Source organism: Panthera tigris, chromosome D3 (assembly GCF_018350195.1).
Source record: "Panthera tigris isolate Pti1 chromosome D3, P.tigris_Pti1_mat1.1, whole genome shotgun sequence".
NCBI classification, from domain to species: domain Eukaryota; kingdom Metazoa; phylum Chordata; class Mammalia; order Carnivora; family Felidae; genus Panthera; species Panthera tigris.
The window spans coordinates 85,891,200-85,906,659 of record NC_056671.1 but is presented as its reverse complement, the minus strand read 5'-3'; the positions used below and the strand labels follow the sequence as shown (position 1 = coordinate 85,906,659).

At 42.5% G+C, this 15,460-nt stretch overlaps 1 protein-coding gene across 8 annotated transcripts in view; it reads left to right on the top strand.

The window, feature by feature from the left end:
- Window positions 1-234: 234 nt before the first annotated feature.
- The window catches only part of CD226 (CD226 molecule), an 86,734-nt gene continuing 71,508 nt past the window's right edge, over window positions 235-15,460 (top strand). For 2 of the 8 annotated variants that reach the window (XM_007084747.3, XM_042962233.1), the window contains exons 1-4: window positions 235-446; window positions 7,838-8,051; window positions 13,744-13,815; window positions 14,070-14,408. In XM_007084747.3, the coding sequence (XP_007084809.1) occupies window positions 13,770-13,815; window positions 14,070-14,408 (385 nt within the window). In that variant the 5' untranslated portion in view covers window positions 235-446; window positions 7,838-8,051; window positions 13,744-13,769. Of the gene's footprint in view, window positions 447-7,341; window positions 7,483-7,540; window positions 8,052-13,052; window positions 13,258-13,743; window positions 13,816-14,069; window positions 14,409-15,460 lie in introns of those variants that run through there. The other 6 variants (XM_042962235.1, XM_042962237.1, XM_042962236.1 and 3 more) reach the window with 6 other exon arrangements.

The following is a 15,460-nucleotide window of genomic DNA, read 5'->3' as shown; positions in this document are numbered from 1 at the left end:
GCAAGTCCTCTGCAAAGCCCATACTCTTTTGTTAATGGGGGTAATTCTCACGCTCTCTCACTAACCGTAATGCAGAGAGAATGTTATCAAATAGGAAATAGAGGAGAAAGGAATGGAGTCTGTCCGGATGGCTGGAGGGCAGAGATAGTAGATCGTACAAGTCCTTGTCCATCCACGGAGCATGGCTGTCTGCCACTTCCTGGGGTCACTTAGATTCCCAAAGAGGAACTTGGTTGTTAGCAGGCTCTAATGCTTGAGGTCAGGAGTCCTGAAAATGTTCGTGTAAGTATTTATTTCCTTGAAATCTTGAGACCGTCAGCAGAAGGAAGGATATAAATGAAGCAGGAAGATAGAGGACAGTAGACAAAGGAGCCCCGAGTTCAGCCCGCTGAGCCCCTGCTGGTGCTAAAACCAGCTGAGAAGCACGGTGCACGCTCTTACTCCAGGTACCGTTTTTCAGAATGACTCATTTATTGGCTTCTTTTTATGGGCGTATGTGTGTTGAAAAAAGTTCTCTACTTAGGATACCATAGGTATTTTACATGTCGGAATATAGATCTGGATAGCCATGGGAGAGCAGCAGTGTCCCTCCTATGGAGTCACCACAGTTCATTAACTGAGCCAGTCTGCTGGAGATGGTAATATTGATGTTTCTCAACTTATATTAAGAAAAATAATGCTACAATAAACACTTGTACATTTAAAAGCCAGATCTTTGCTAGATTGGCTGAATTTTTTCATCCTTAGGATAAATATCTTGAGGAAGCTTGGCTGGGTCAGAGGATTTAACAAGTCAAATTTTTTATATATGCTGCTTAACTCTTGCCTATAGAAAATGCTTACCCGTTTACACTGACCCAACAGCATCTGGCTATCAGTGTTTCCTCTCACCCTTGTTAACAACGGTCACTATCGTTCTCTTCATTTATGTTTGCACATGTGATGTGCAAAAATTAGTATGCCATTGTTTTACTGTTTGTTGATCATAACTGGTGAGATTAAATACTTTTTTACATTTTTCTGTTTGTATCTGCTCTTGTATGCATTGATGTTTAATGTCTATTGCCTGTTTTTCTATGGGTATTTGTGGGATTTTCTTGGTCGCTAATATTTAAGCACTTTACACTTAGAAAATATTACTGTTGTGTCTCATTAGTGTATAATGTTTACCATGTCGGAGTTGTGAATTTTTATGTAGAAAAAATTGCCCTGACTTTGGTATAAGATATATACACCTTAATATGTATGTATCTTAATGTATTTTATATGTGTGTGTGTGTGATGTCCAACTCAAGAATCCATCTCTGTCCTCAGGCTTATAAAATATATCCTCTAATTTTTAGAATATTTTTCTTTCTTTTTCTTATTTATTTATTTATTTATTTATTTTTGAGAGAGAGAGAGAGAGAGAGAGAGAACGAGTGCACAAGCCAGAGAGGTGCAGAGAGTGGGAAAGAGAATCCCAAGCAGGCTCCATTCTCTCAGTGCAGAACCGACATGGGGCTCAACTCAGGAACCATGAGATCATGACTGAAATCAAGAGTCAGTCACCTGACTGACCCACCCAGGCACCCCTAGAATAATTTTCTTATTCAAATTATTAATAGATTTGAAATGTATTTTGCTGTAACGGGTGAGCAAATTGATCAGGGTTCTTAGTTGTAACTTCCCCAAGGACTTCCTTCTAAGTTGAGAAGGAAGCAACTTACTGAAAGGGTAGAGGACTCAGAGCAGGCTGCAGAATGAATGGGGCGGGGGAGAAGCTTGCTGAGCGCCCCTGGGCTTACCGCACTTCCTCCAGGGCCACCCACCAGACCTGGTGAGCACCTCCATCCCTGCAGCCGATGCTTGGGCTGGGGCCCTGTTCCCTGCTAGTGTGCACACCAGCACACCCGCTCCACTGTGTGCAGCTGGCTCTGGATTGCTGGGGCCCTGAGCCTGCAGACCTCGGGCCAGAATGGACCTCGTAGCCCTGGTGCTTTCTTGTTGCAACTCCCCAGGCTTCAGATTGGAATTCTTTTTATTTTTATATTTTGAGAGAGAGAAATTGTATGTGCACACGCACACATGTGCACACAGATGCATGCACACAAGCAGGGGAAGAACAAAGGGAGAGAGAGAGAGAGAGAAAGGGAGAGTCCCAAGCAGGCTTCATGCACAGCCCCGAACGAGTAGGAAGAAACCATAGGGCTCAAACCCATGAACTGTGAGATCATGACCTGAGCAGAAATCAAGAGTCCCATGGTTAGCTGACTGAGCCACCCAGGTGCCCCAAATTTGAGTTCTTAGGGTATAAATGTAGTTGGCAGAGCGTAGGTCCTATACCCAGATGCAAGCTGTAGGCCTCTCAAGTGGGTGTATACAGGTTGTGCAGCCCAGGGAAGGACCAAAGTCTATAAGGAGCTGACTTCAGCTTTTCCCACTGGTAAGTCAGTTTCTCTAATACCATCTGGTAGACAATCCATTCTTTCTCGGATGAACTGAAATGTCGTCGTTATCGTATGCTGAAAACCTGTACTTCTTTTTTTAACCTGCAATTAACTCCGGGTTTATAAGAAAGAGGCTTGACAGCATGACTTACAGAGCAACTATTCACTCTCTGTTCATTGCTGAAAAATCTTTTGCCATGTGACCTAATTACACTTTACTTAATGCAACTTTAATTAATTATGAGAAAACATTTTTACACATACATGAAATATCTACACAATCCTCATCAACTGGAACACTGGGTGACATAGGAAATTAGATGTTAATGTTGAAAAGAAGGCAAAACATTCACAGGAGACAAAGCCAGTTTAAGGAAGAGAGTATTTTATATTCTGTAATTATTTGAAGCATCCAAGAGAGTGAGGCTTCTTCTTTTCCAGAAGTATGTACGGGCCTCTTCCTTTGCTTGGTAGTACTCTCGATATTCTTCCTGAATGAGGCTTCCTCTGGCTTCTTGGGCAAGCTGACTTTCTGCCACAGATATAATTACTTCTTTCACTAACTCACTCTTTAGCAGGAGAGAATTCAGATGAAAAAGTTCTGTATTTGTGGTATGTATGATTTACTGCTTCTTATTTCAAGCCTGATTGTATTAGACTGGCGACGTGGTTTCTACAGATAGTCTTCCTGTAATGTGGCCAAATACAGGAACGTAACAGATTCCCTCCTGTCCTGTAGAGGTAAACTTGTTTTGAAATCGTTGAAGGGACCCTGGTTTCCATTCAGATTGGCCATCTGGGCCACATAAGGTCACTAAGCCGTATTTATTTTTTAGGTCAGCAACACCTTTAATTCCTAACATTTGTATAAATGCAAGCATGCCATTTGTTCTAGTTGAATAAGTACCAACATTCTCCAGTGACAGAGTCTTTGGCTAGAGGTGCTCATTGGGATGCCTTGCAGAGTGTTGTGTTTCTGGGTTTGTTAGTGGCATCTGCCTTATTCCCAGGATCTATGTTGGTGAACACATTTTCCTTATTTTCCATTTTCTTATGGTTTGACGTGACTGCCATTTATGATCATGGCAATAATGTCTTCTCATTGGAGAGGTAAAGGGGGGAGATTTTCCAATGTGTAGACCATGATGAACTCATGGCCCACAGGCGATTAATCCACTGGAGAAATATAGGGCGTTAGAGGAGGTGTGGAGGAGGGTGTTGGCCCAACAAGGCCCCAAGGGGAAAATTCTCTCAGATTTTCTTAGCTTCCCAGCATTTGGCCAGGACCGTGCATTCAGCCACCGTTTCACGGCATCAGTGTTCTTCGTTCGTCTAGTCACATTCGAATCTCTACCCCTGAAAATCTGTCATTCTTTGGGTCTGCTTTCGAACTATCAATTCTTATAGGATAAAACACTTTGTTTTAACATTGTAAGCTTTATCATACATTTTAATACCTGGTATGCAAAGTGCCTTGCTTCATTTTTCTTATTGCTAAAAATGCAATTTGCTCTTATGCATTTAAAGCTTTTGCTCATCAAGATCACCTTTATTCTGTGAACGCTCATACACACAGACCATGCTAGATGCTGAGGAAAAGCACCTCACTGCCTCCACGGCCTCCACAATCTCTTGTAGAGTGGGGTCAGCAAGAACCTCATGAAGTCTTTCACAGACTGACCTACTCAGAGATGGAAGAGATTAGAAAACTTCAGGTTAATTAACATTTTTTTTTTCAATGTGTTTTCCCCAAATTGGATCTCGTTATACAGGAACATAATATATTATCTTTTATTCAAGACTTATGTTACTTCATTAGATATGATATATACATTTTGTATAATTGCTACGTATTCTTGAGGCACACTCACATATATATATATATATATATATATATATATACACACACATATACATACATATGTACATATATGTGTACTTTTTGCTAGACAAAATAAAGGTGTTGAGTCTTATAAAACGATTTTGCTAGACCCTTTATTTATTGTTTTATCAGTTTTTATTTGATTCTTTTGTATTCTCTAGGTTGACCATCTACAAGTAATAATAAAGTCAAAATAATTCCTCAGTATTTACAATTCTTATTCTTTTTTTTCAACCTATAATATCAGTTGGAACTTCCAGGACAATGTTAGATATTGGCAGTGACAGTGGTCATTCTTGTCGTACTTAGGAATTGAACTGAGCTGCTTCTAGGGTTTTACCATCAAGTCTGGCATTAGTTTCTAACCAGTTTTCCTTATTATGTTAATTAAATTCTAAAACTGCTCTGAGTTTTGCTTTGTTTTGTTTTGTTTTTAATCAGGAAAGGATATTTAAAGCTATCAAGCACCTTTTGGCATTTGCTGGATTAAGTTATATTTTCTTATGTTAATCATAATTGCCATTTGTTTATTGAGAACCCAAGACATTGTTCTGTAGTATCTCTTGCTTCCTCATGGTGCTTTTAACTCATTCTTCTCTTCCCTGTATTTCCTAGACACTACTAGCTCCTTCTAGATGCTGGGCTGGATTCAGGTTCAGTTGCTTTGGTGAGACATCTTTTCAGGTGGTGCTGTTTTCTTCTTGCTTTATCCCCAAATCCCCTGCTATCTATCTGGTTATACCACTTTAGTGAGGTTAGGGTTGATCAGGTATTATTAATCATCAGTATATTTTATTATAAAAGGTTCCCATTAACTTTTCACCTAATGGCTTTAGTATCCAGTAACAATTGTCACAATCTATTATTTTAATAGGAGTGACAAAATAGCAATTAAAAATAATATCTGTTATTGTTTTTTCCACTTAGTAGCTGACATTTTTCTATAAAAAGAAACTTAGGTCACCCTGAAATGCAATTTGTGCAGGAAAAGAAGGATAAACGCTTGCTTTTCCCTTTACTTACCATGTGTTAGAATAATGAGTTGGCGCCCTGGTGACCTCAGACAGGCAGGAGGTAGTTAATGTAATACTCCATCCAGTGATGTGATGACTTTAGCTGTGTTTCCTATTTCTGTCAACAAATGGTAATGTTAAAGAGTATTTTTACTCTTAAACTGTTGAAAGCTCCTTAATAAGGGTCACTAGAAAACACTGCAGGGAGGAATTTTGTTCATCTCTGTGAGCGGTAGATAATCTTCATTCTGTCCCACAAATTTGCCCTGTCTTCACCTCCATTTGTTCTCCTGGTTGGAACACTTAGGACAGGTGTTCTCTGGAGGTGTAAGCAGTTTCGTTTGTCCCAGGAAGTTTTTATTGCTTATTTTGGGATTCATTGTTGGTCATGTGGTCTTTTAACATCTCCCCTAATTGCTTAGTAAGATTATGTAGCTTCACGTCAAGGAGGGCAATATTGCATTCCTGGCGCCAAGATACTGGGATGCCTATATACCCCAGGAGCAGATACAAGGCTAATTCTTAGGTTCTTTATATTACAAAATTCCAAGAGCCCCAAGAAGGATAAAGAAACCAGAAGTGATGGACCCTACAGAGAAACAAGAAAAGCTGCCTCCATTTTTACTTTCTTAATAATAGCAATAACTTTATGATGGGATATGGGTGAAAGTGAGGATGATGATGGTGATAATGATGCTGGTGATGATGATGGTGTGTGCGTGTTTGCATGTGGGTGATGAATTAGGAAGTAATTATAAAAGATAGAGAAATTTAGGAAAAGTACCTAGCCTGTATAAATCTGGATTTATATGTCTGGGTGTAGGCAAAACCAGTTTTCAAGCCCATACGTGTAAGTGGCGTCCAATGTTGCAGTGAGCTCTGACATTCGGTGTGATGTGAATCATTTGGGTAGACAGTGACTGTTTTAGCTGATAGGTTTGAGGTTCCGTTCAGGGCCCATTGAATCATTTTGAGAAAGAGTTGGCCCCAGTCGGGAACATTTATCTTTGAGTTTGTCCTGCGAACGTCTTTGTGCCCTTTGGATCAAGGCTTCTTTTTGTCTTATTAATTGGAGAAATAGATGAGGCAAAAGAAAAGACCACACACTGGAAACAGGATGGCTTCTGGATTGTGATCAGTGTAGAGACCACCTACTATGAAATTTCATAGGTAGAGTCCATTGCTTCACCTGCTTTCAACAAATATTGATCTAACAGATATGTGCCAGGCACCATGCAAGGCTCAATGGATAGGCTCAACAACACCTCATCCTCAACTTGAAGGGCCTTATTAGGCTCTCAGAAGAAATGCAGCAAATAAATGGACAGTTACAAAGGATGTGATGAGTGCTTCAGTAAGGATTATCTGTGAACTTACAGAAGGAAGACTTACCCCGGCATGGGCAACCCCGTAAGGGATGTCTGAGCTGAGGCCTCCCTGTGGGAGGGGGTAAGAGAAGTCAAAGCAAAGGTACCCCATGTGCAAAGCCCCTGCCCTGTCAGAAGGTGTTCCCCAAAATGTACGATACTAGGTGGGTCTGGAGTGGAGGATGGGGGTGAGTGAAGTATAAGACATGAGGTTGGAAAGATGATAGAGATCAATCTTATCCAGCCTGGTAAGTCAGTAAGAAGTTTGGATATTCTTTTGAGGATGGTGAGGTATCCAAGAGAGTGACACGAGTCGGGTGTTTTAGAGGGATTCATCTGTCCCACAGTACACGCTCAAACATCATTTGTGCAATGACAGGCAGCTGTATTTTCTTCTTCCATGCTTTCAGACATGCGTGTGGTCCACAGAAGAGGCCAGACCTGCATGTGTGATGCACAGGGAGACGTGCGGGGCTGGCTGGCCCCCAGGAGTGCCTTTTCCTCTGCAGACGCCAGCCTCCCTGCCCAGTATTTCTGGGAATTACACGAACTCCAGTCCAACCACAGTCCCTCGTGGTGGTTTAACCAACAGGAAATCTCCATCACTTAGCAAATCAGAAGAGCAAATAAAACTCACCCCGTTTCCCTCTGGAACAACTTAGAACCAATTGCATTTTGAAGACAGAGAAGCTGCTAAACTTGCAGGAAGAGTTGTTAGCAAATGCCAACTTGTGCGGTTCCTGTGTCAGAGTGGGAGATTCAAACACAAAACCAAAAAGAGTATCTAGAAGGTAGGATGGAAACACACCTAGATAGGGGCAGCGATAAGAAGCCTCCTGCACTTCAGAGGCTTCTGAATATGAAGTGCTTTGATTGGCAGGAAAACAAATGGGGAAGAAAAGGCAAAGTAATTAACTGAAAGTTTTCGTGTGTAGTTTCAGGTTAGAACAGAGGATGAGAAACACATCGTTCCCCACGGTAGAATTTTAGGGGGGTGGGGAGGAGAAGGACAGAACTCCACCCGAGTGTGGAGTCAACCTGAAGAGCTACAATGGTAAAGATGCTTCCGGAAGCAGGTGCACTTCTTGGCTAGTTTTAATCCTTCAAAAAGCACTGCTTGGTGAGATAATTAATGCTTTGCTTCAGCCGCACCTGAAGGAGTTTGGTGGAGAGAAGAGGCCAAGAGCTCTGGGCCCAGGGACAGAGCCCCAGCTGTTACTCCAGTGCCCACCACGGAGGAGAGCAGCAGACTGCCAGTGGAGAGCAGGGGTGAGGCAAGGAGGGCATGACAAACAGGAAGCCCTTAACCAGAGACACGTCGGGAAAGGAGAGTTAGAGCGAGCAGAACTCACATCTCAAGGTAAGTAACCTCCTAGAAACAAGAGTCTCTGTGGCTGAGTTCACACTTTCAAAGTTAATCTTGTGCAGCAGAACGGAGGCCGTGGGTGACATGATGTAAGTAGCTTCGTCAGGAAAGGAGCTACGGAAAAAGCTGTAATTGGCTGGATGGCTGATGCTCCATGAACCTGTAAATTCAATGATGGGCACAGTGCAGGACGAGGGAGTCATTGAGGTCCTTTCTCTCAGTGTGTTTCTAGAAGAATTGCATTTGTAGTAGGTTCTGATAGCATGGTTCTTGAGAATCAGAAAAGTGAGCTACTTTTACCAGTGTCTGCACCATTGGGCTTAACCTTCCTTCCTTCAAGCAAGACTAAGCAAGGATGAACTTAAGCAATCAATGCTGCTCTCTAAGTATTTATTACCCTCGGTAGGGGTTGGTGAACTTGTTCCGTCAAGGGTCACATAGTTACTATTTTCAGCTTCGTAGGCCACGCGGTCTCTTTGCAGCTACTCATCAGAGCACAAAAAAGGCCATGGGCGATGTTTAAGCAAGTGAGCAAGGCTAAGTCCAACCAGACTATTGATAAAGGTCAGACAGTAGGCTGGACTCAGCCCCTGAGCCATAGTCGGCAGAACCCTGCCCTGGAAGTTCTCTACTGAAGGCAACCTGAGGTCTCTGCTTTGAATGGACGTGAGTCCTTAACAGACGGTCCCTCGACAGTGACTAACTCCTGGGGCGGCTCTGTGACTTGCCGAAGTCCTAAGGGCATGGTGGGCTGAGGGAAGCCACGCGTCCCTTGTTGGAAAGATTCTCTTACGGAGACGCTTTGAGGCAGGGAGCGGAGCCCTAGACTACAACACTCCTGTCGAAGTCTTGTCGGCACTCTGGGCCTCCCGACAACAAGAACATCCCAACGTCTCAGCCAGAGATGCACAAACCTCACATCCGGGAACAAAAGGGTGGGAACAAAGGACCCCACACGCTCAAAACTCTTCTGAGCCTCAGTCCCTTCTTCTCAAAGTCTAGCACAGGCTTTGTGTTGGGCAGACCCCTTGCTCTCCAGCATTGTCAGTAGGTGTCCAAGCAAGTGTGGAACGACAGCAGAGGGGAGCGGCTTCCCCGCCACCCACGTCAGGTGTTCCTGCAGGAGATGGGGTGGGTTACCTGCGTGGGGAGTTGAGGAGAGACTGGAATCCTCCCAATGATCAGAAAAGGCACAGACGTCGGCGAAAGCAGAACATACTGCAGATGGCGGAAGCAACGAGGCTGCGGAGACAGAGAAGCGTCTGCCCGTGTCGACAGCCCGAGAGAAGGAAACCACATTATCTGAAGGTGGTCACCCCGCCTGGGTCACCCAGGAGCATGCAGTGGAAGGCGGACTTGTGAGATGAACTCATACTTATGTGGTTAGCTGGGACATGTGCGACAGGGGAGGAATCTGGTAATATTTTGATTAATGACTTCCTTGAGGATGAAGCTCTTTTGTACAGAACAGCTCTATTAGAAAGAAAACCTCAAGCCAAAATTCCTTCATAAATCATGCAAAAAATGGCTCGCTACACCACAAAAATAGCTCAAGCACAGTCTCTATTTGTCTTTGGTTAGATGCTGATGAATAGGGCTCGTCCTTAGCCAGCTTGTAGCGGCCGAACTCGGCCACAGGTCTTTCTGCGCCTTTCATTCGGATCTGTAGCCTCCGGGTCCCCCGACTTTAGTCACCTCAGAGTGCGAGCGCCCGTCCGCTCTCTCCACCTCTTGACCAAGTTGGCTTTGGACGCCTTGGGAATGAAGGGGTTACTGCAGGCTATTGTCAGTTCATCTCCCTTTTCTCCTAATGCTCCCAAAGCCCTGATTCTTTGCTGCCGGGGTGCAGGGGGTGGGTGGGGATGGAATTCACTGAGGGTTGTAGGAGCCCGTGAGAGTGGATGATGCTATGTTACATCTAATGTCTTGTAGGATCCCCGGTCAGTAGGTTGTTGGACACATCTGCTGTGTCCCTTTGTCCCTCTTACCTCTCTACCTGCTCCTGTACTAACCTTACCCAATCCTGACCACACACACACCATGTATGTATGTGTATGTGTATATATATAGCATTAATACAAATAATGTTTTGACATTTGGTTAATAAGCACTTAGTGATTCCTTACATCATAAATCACATATCTGACAACTGGACTGCATTCTGTATCATCTATTTCCATCTGTTGGAAAGTTGTGGCACAGGTGTGCGACAGGGCTCTATTCTCAGCATGTCCCGTGAGGCTCAGTGCGCGTTTGTGGCCCAGGGTGGTTGAGGGGCCATGTGATATCAATGAATGCAAGGCCAACAGCAAAATGTGGTGGTTTCTGTAACTGGAAAGACCTGAGGTGAATCTGGATTCTTGCTGTTCTTATTGAAGTGAAATCCGTACATCCTAAAATTTAAGGGCACAATTGAGTGGCATTTAGTACATTCACCATGTGCTGCAAATACTGTCTTTATCAAGTTCTAACACATTTTTATCATCCCTGAAGAAAACCCCATACCTTATGCCGTCACTCCCCATTTCCTCTCCTTTAAGCCCCAGACAACCATCAATCTGGTTTCTTTCTTTACAAATTTACCTATTCTGGGTATTTTATATAAATGTAATCTTGTAATTTGAGCCTCTTTGTATCTGCCTTCTTTCACTTAGCATGATGTTCTCAAGGTTCATTCATGTCACAACAGGAATCAGTATTTCATTCCTTTTCATGACTGGGTAATATTCCATTGTGTGGATATACCACAATTAGCTTATCCATTCTTCTGTTGCAGGACATTTGGGTCGTTTCCACTTTCCGGCTTTTGTGAATAGAGTTGCTATGAAGTTTGGTATACAAGTATTTGGGTACTTGTTTTCTGTTTTTTGGGGGGCATAAACCCAGGCGTGAAATTGCTGGGTCATACGGTTATTGTGTTTTAACTTTTTGAGGAACAGGCAAACTGTTTTCCACGGCAGCTGCCGCCATTTTACATGCCTACCAGCTGTGCACAGGGAGCTCACCGCTCTACATCCTTGCCGACACTATTATTTTCCTTAGTTTTGATTATAACCATCCTAGTGGGTGGAATGTGGTACCTCTGCGGTTTTCATCTGCATTTTTCGAATGACTTGTGACGCTGAGCATCTTTTCATGTGTTTGTCGTCCGCTTCTGTATCCTCTTTGGAGAAATGTGTATTCAAGTTTTTGCCCGTTCTTAAATTGGGTTCTTTGTCTTTTTGTTGTTGAGTTGTAAGAGTCTTTTATATATTCTGGATCCTAGACCCTCATCAGAAGTATGATTTGCAGAAATTTTTTCCCATTCTTTAGGTTGTCTTTTCACGTTATTAATAGTAAGAGATACTAAGTATTTTGAACGGGATAGACCATGCAGTGTCTGTCGCGAGATCATTCTAGGTACTGTGTGTGTGTGTGAAGGGACACAGGTCTGTGGCAGCACTTGGTGGGTGCAACAGGGGAGCAGTTAGGAGGACACTTTCTCGAGGGCTTCGGGAATTCTCGGGACTGGGTCTAACTTAGGTTTTATAGCTTTATTTTCTGTCAGTACCTATCAAGAGGAAGTTCTGTAATTAATATTTGATAGATGGAATTAATTTTCTTGACTCAGATATAAATCCTCAATGCTCTTGCCATCTCAATCCATTCTCCACAGGCATCCAGGCTATCTTTCAAAAATGCAAAACTGTCCACATCACTTCCCTCTACAAGATATTTAGTGACTCTGTGTTGCTGTCAGAGTTGTGATTATTTATGCCCTAGACATGCATCCCAGGGATTGTGCTTGGTGCTGGAGTTACAGATGTAAGCTGGATGCCGTGGCTTCTGATGGCCAGGTTTGAACTCCTCCCTGGGTGTCCAAGATACGTTCAATCTAGACCTGACATAGTTTTTGTCCCTTTCCCACCCCCTAGACCACAGTCACACCATTTCCTGAAAATGTCCTATGTTGTCACACTTTATCTCCTTCTCCTCCTTCTCTACTTATAAAGTGTGAGGTTGGAAAGCCCAGAACTGGTGCTTTTTTTTTTTTTTTTTTTTTTTCCTATGAAACCTTTCTGAATCTATTAGAATGAATTGTTCCCTCTCTGGGCTGTCATAAAACTTGTTCAAATTTGACTTCTATAGAATTATCAGGTTTTATTATAATAGACTACCTCTGCAATCTGTCTGAGCCAATATATTACTGTGTGACTTGAGGGCAGAGACCAAGTCTTTCTCATACTTGCATTTCCAGGGTCTAAGCAGGGTACCTGGCACAGCTCCCTAATATTTTGGACAGATTGGTTTTTCTTTTTTTTAATTACTTGCAAAACAGAGATACCTCATCTGACTTCATCGCACAGCTGTTATGGGTGCAAATAATACTGTAGATGTGAAAGGTTTTGGCAAATAGAATGCTATGCAAATATAAGGTGGCAGTACACAGTACTATATGTATTCAGCAGAGTTTTGTGCTGCTGATTTCTTGCTTCTTGAAAAAGTTCCCACGTGAGATACTCATGCTGAGCAGTGGACACCTACTGATAGACTTTGGGACTGAACCAGAGGTTCAGAGTTGACCTTAGGCAACATGGTCTTTACTCATTCATGCTTCCCCTTCTTGCCAATTCTTACCCACCTTATATTTTGACCCTCATCAGGGCTAAATGCATTCATATAACTCCTCTCATTATAGAGGCAATAATGCATTTTTTTTTGATACTGACATGGATGATAGGTTCCTAACAAGTCCTTAAGAAACCAAACTGATATTTTACATGAAAGGGAAGGGAACAATGATGAACTTAAAAACTCAGTCACATTTTGATATTGTACAGAATTCTATAAGATGTAACCCTTGGGGAAAACTGGGTCAAGCCTACCTGGATCCTCTCTGTACTATCTTTGCAAATTACTGTGACTCTATAACGATTTGAAAATAAAAAGTTAAAAAAAACACCCACAGTGGTAGATTTGTGTCTCTCCTGAGCCACGATACTTTTGTATCTTTAGGGCCTTCCGTGGTCCCTTCGTCACCTCCAAAGCAAATGCCCGAGGTCAAAGAAGAGGTAGAAGTGAAGGGAAGGCCAAACCCAGCAGCAGTCCACACGGGTGGAGCCTTCTAGCTTCTGGAGCCCGAGGCCCCTCCCCCTGCCCTCAGTCTCTGCTCCAATGTCAAGTTCTCAGTAAAGACTTCCTGGGCCTTCCTGTCTAAAGGGTAACACTCCCACCCGCCTTGGCTTATCCCCACTTTCCTGCTTTGTTTTCCCTCATGCACTCACCACCTATAACTTACATATTCTACTTTTTTATTTCAGTTTCTGTCTCCTCCCACTAGAATGTAAGTTCCATGATGGCAAGGACTTTTTTTTTTTTTTTTTTTTTTTAATTTACTGTTGTATCCTTATTGCCTAGAGCAGAGTTTGGGAAAGAGAAAGCCCTCAGCCACTCTCTGATTTGTTCAATGAATGAATCTTTGTAGAAATTAAAAGCTTGAAAATAAGCTATTTCCCCGAGAGAGAAGTGATTCAAATCTGCTCATCCCTTGTGCGAGAGCAAACCTGACTTTGAAGCTAAGACCTTTTTCCTGTGTTACACTTCAGAAAAAGAAGACACTAGTGATAATATCTGAGAGGAAGGAAGCAGTGTATCGTGCTGGGCCTCTGCCTGTAACATTATAAAAATTGTCTTTTTTTTTTAATAGACCAGTCTCCCAAACGGTTTCCAGAGATGGATTATCTTGCTTTCTTCTTGGCTCTTGTTCACATATACAGAGGTAAAGATAATGTCTTCATTTAAAAAATTTACTTCTTTTTTAGTCTTATAGCATGGCATGTTTAGAATTTATAATGCTCTTTATTCGGCTCAGATAATTTCTCACTTGGTTCAGGAAACCTACAAGTTAAGTTAGAAACTGTTAGCCATTTGCTATCTTGCTAGGTCTTAGAAAGCTTAGAATAAGCTTTAGGGATCTATTTGGTGTTTTAATCATCAAGCCTAACTGAATAAATGTGATGTTGTGCGTTTCAGCTCTATGTGAAGAGATGTTCTGGGACACGACTGTTAAACTGGCTGAGAATATGAGTCTAGAATGTGTGTACTCATCACTGGACACCTTAACCCAGATGGAGTGGTTCAAGATCAATACCACGGACAGAGAGTCCATAGCCATATTCAGCCCTGCCTATGGTGTGATTATAAGAACACCCTATGCTGATAGGGTTTACTTCTTAAATTCTACCATGGCTGCTAATGATATGACCCTGACCTTCCATAATGTCTCTGAGGTTGATGTTGGCTACTACTCCTGTTTACTTCATACTTTCCCATATGGGCATTGGGAAAAGGTGATCCGGGTGGTTGCATCAGGTAAGTGGACATTTTATTTACCCGTTTACCCATCTACAGCATTTGATTCCTAAAGCCCAAGTAGAAGCTATGAAATGCTTAATCATGTTTTCATGGTATTTTCCAATTTCACTTCTAGATCTTATGATATCGTTGCTCTAAAGAAATTCTGTGAATTAATTTCATCTTTGTTCATGTGCTATCATTTCTGAGTAGAATAAAACCTCACAGATTTGGGTGTATTCGGGGAAAAGCTCAGGTTTGTACTGTCTCAGCCATGACTCAAGCCTAGATTTAACTGATGTTGGCAACGTTTGGGTTCGGCAGCCGGGCACCTCCCCTTCTGCACGTCTTTCCAGCAATGGGATGCGGCTTCCTTCCACCAGGCACTCCGAGCTGGCTTCAAACCCTTTCTGTAACACCAAATCTAGACTTATTAGTGAATCTGAGCAGAGTTCATACGCTGGCGTCATTTTTAGCTTCATGCAAATTCCACAAGAGAGGACCCGTCAGAAATGGTGAAGTGTCATTTCAGAAAGAATCGAACGATCTCTTGGATATTTTCTGCTGTGTCTGTCAGGGTCTGTGGTTTGGTGCGTGGTGAGTTGATCCTTCGAGTAATAGCCACATGGATTGGGTGTGCTATATGAGAAAAACGTGGGTTTCCTAGCCTTTGCTTTCTATATGACCTTATGTTAGCTGTTCGATCCCTCTGAATCTCAGGCTTCTGAATAGCAAACTGAGTTAATAATACCATTCTCTTTGTTGAATGCCTTAGGGTTCATATGGTTAAAGAACTTGGCCTATGGTAGTCAGGGAATGGTAGGTATTATTATTGTAACTATGATTATTTCCTGTGTTTTTGATACAAAATAACTATGAAATTTTCAGATGCCAGCAATAGTCTAGGGAAGGAAATAGTTTGGAACTCTGTGTTTCTTGTCTGGGGCCTCTAAAATTGTATCCCAAGTGGACATTCAGCAGAACACATTATGTGACATCTGCTAGAGTGCTTTCTTTTTAAGGGATGCATATTACAAAAGACCAATTTATGATATTGTGTAAGGGATAGC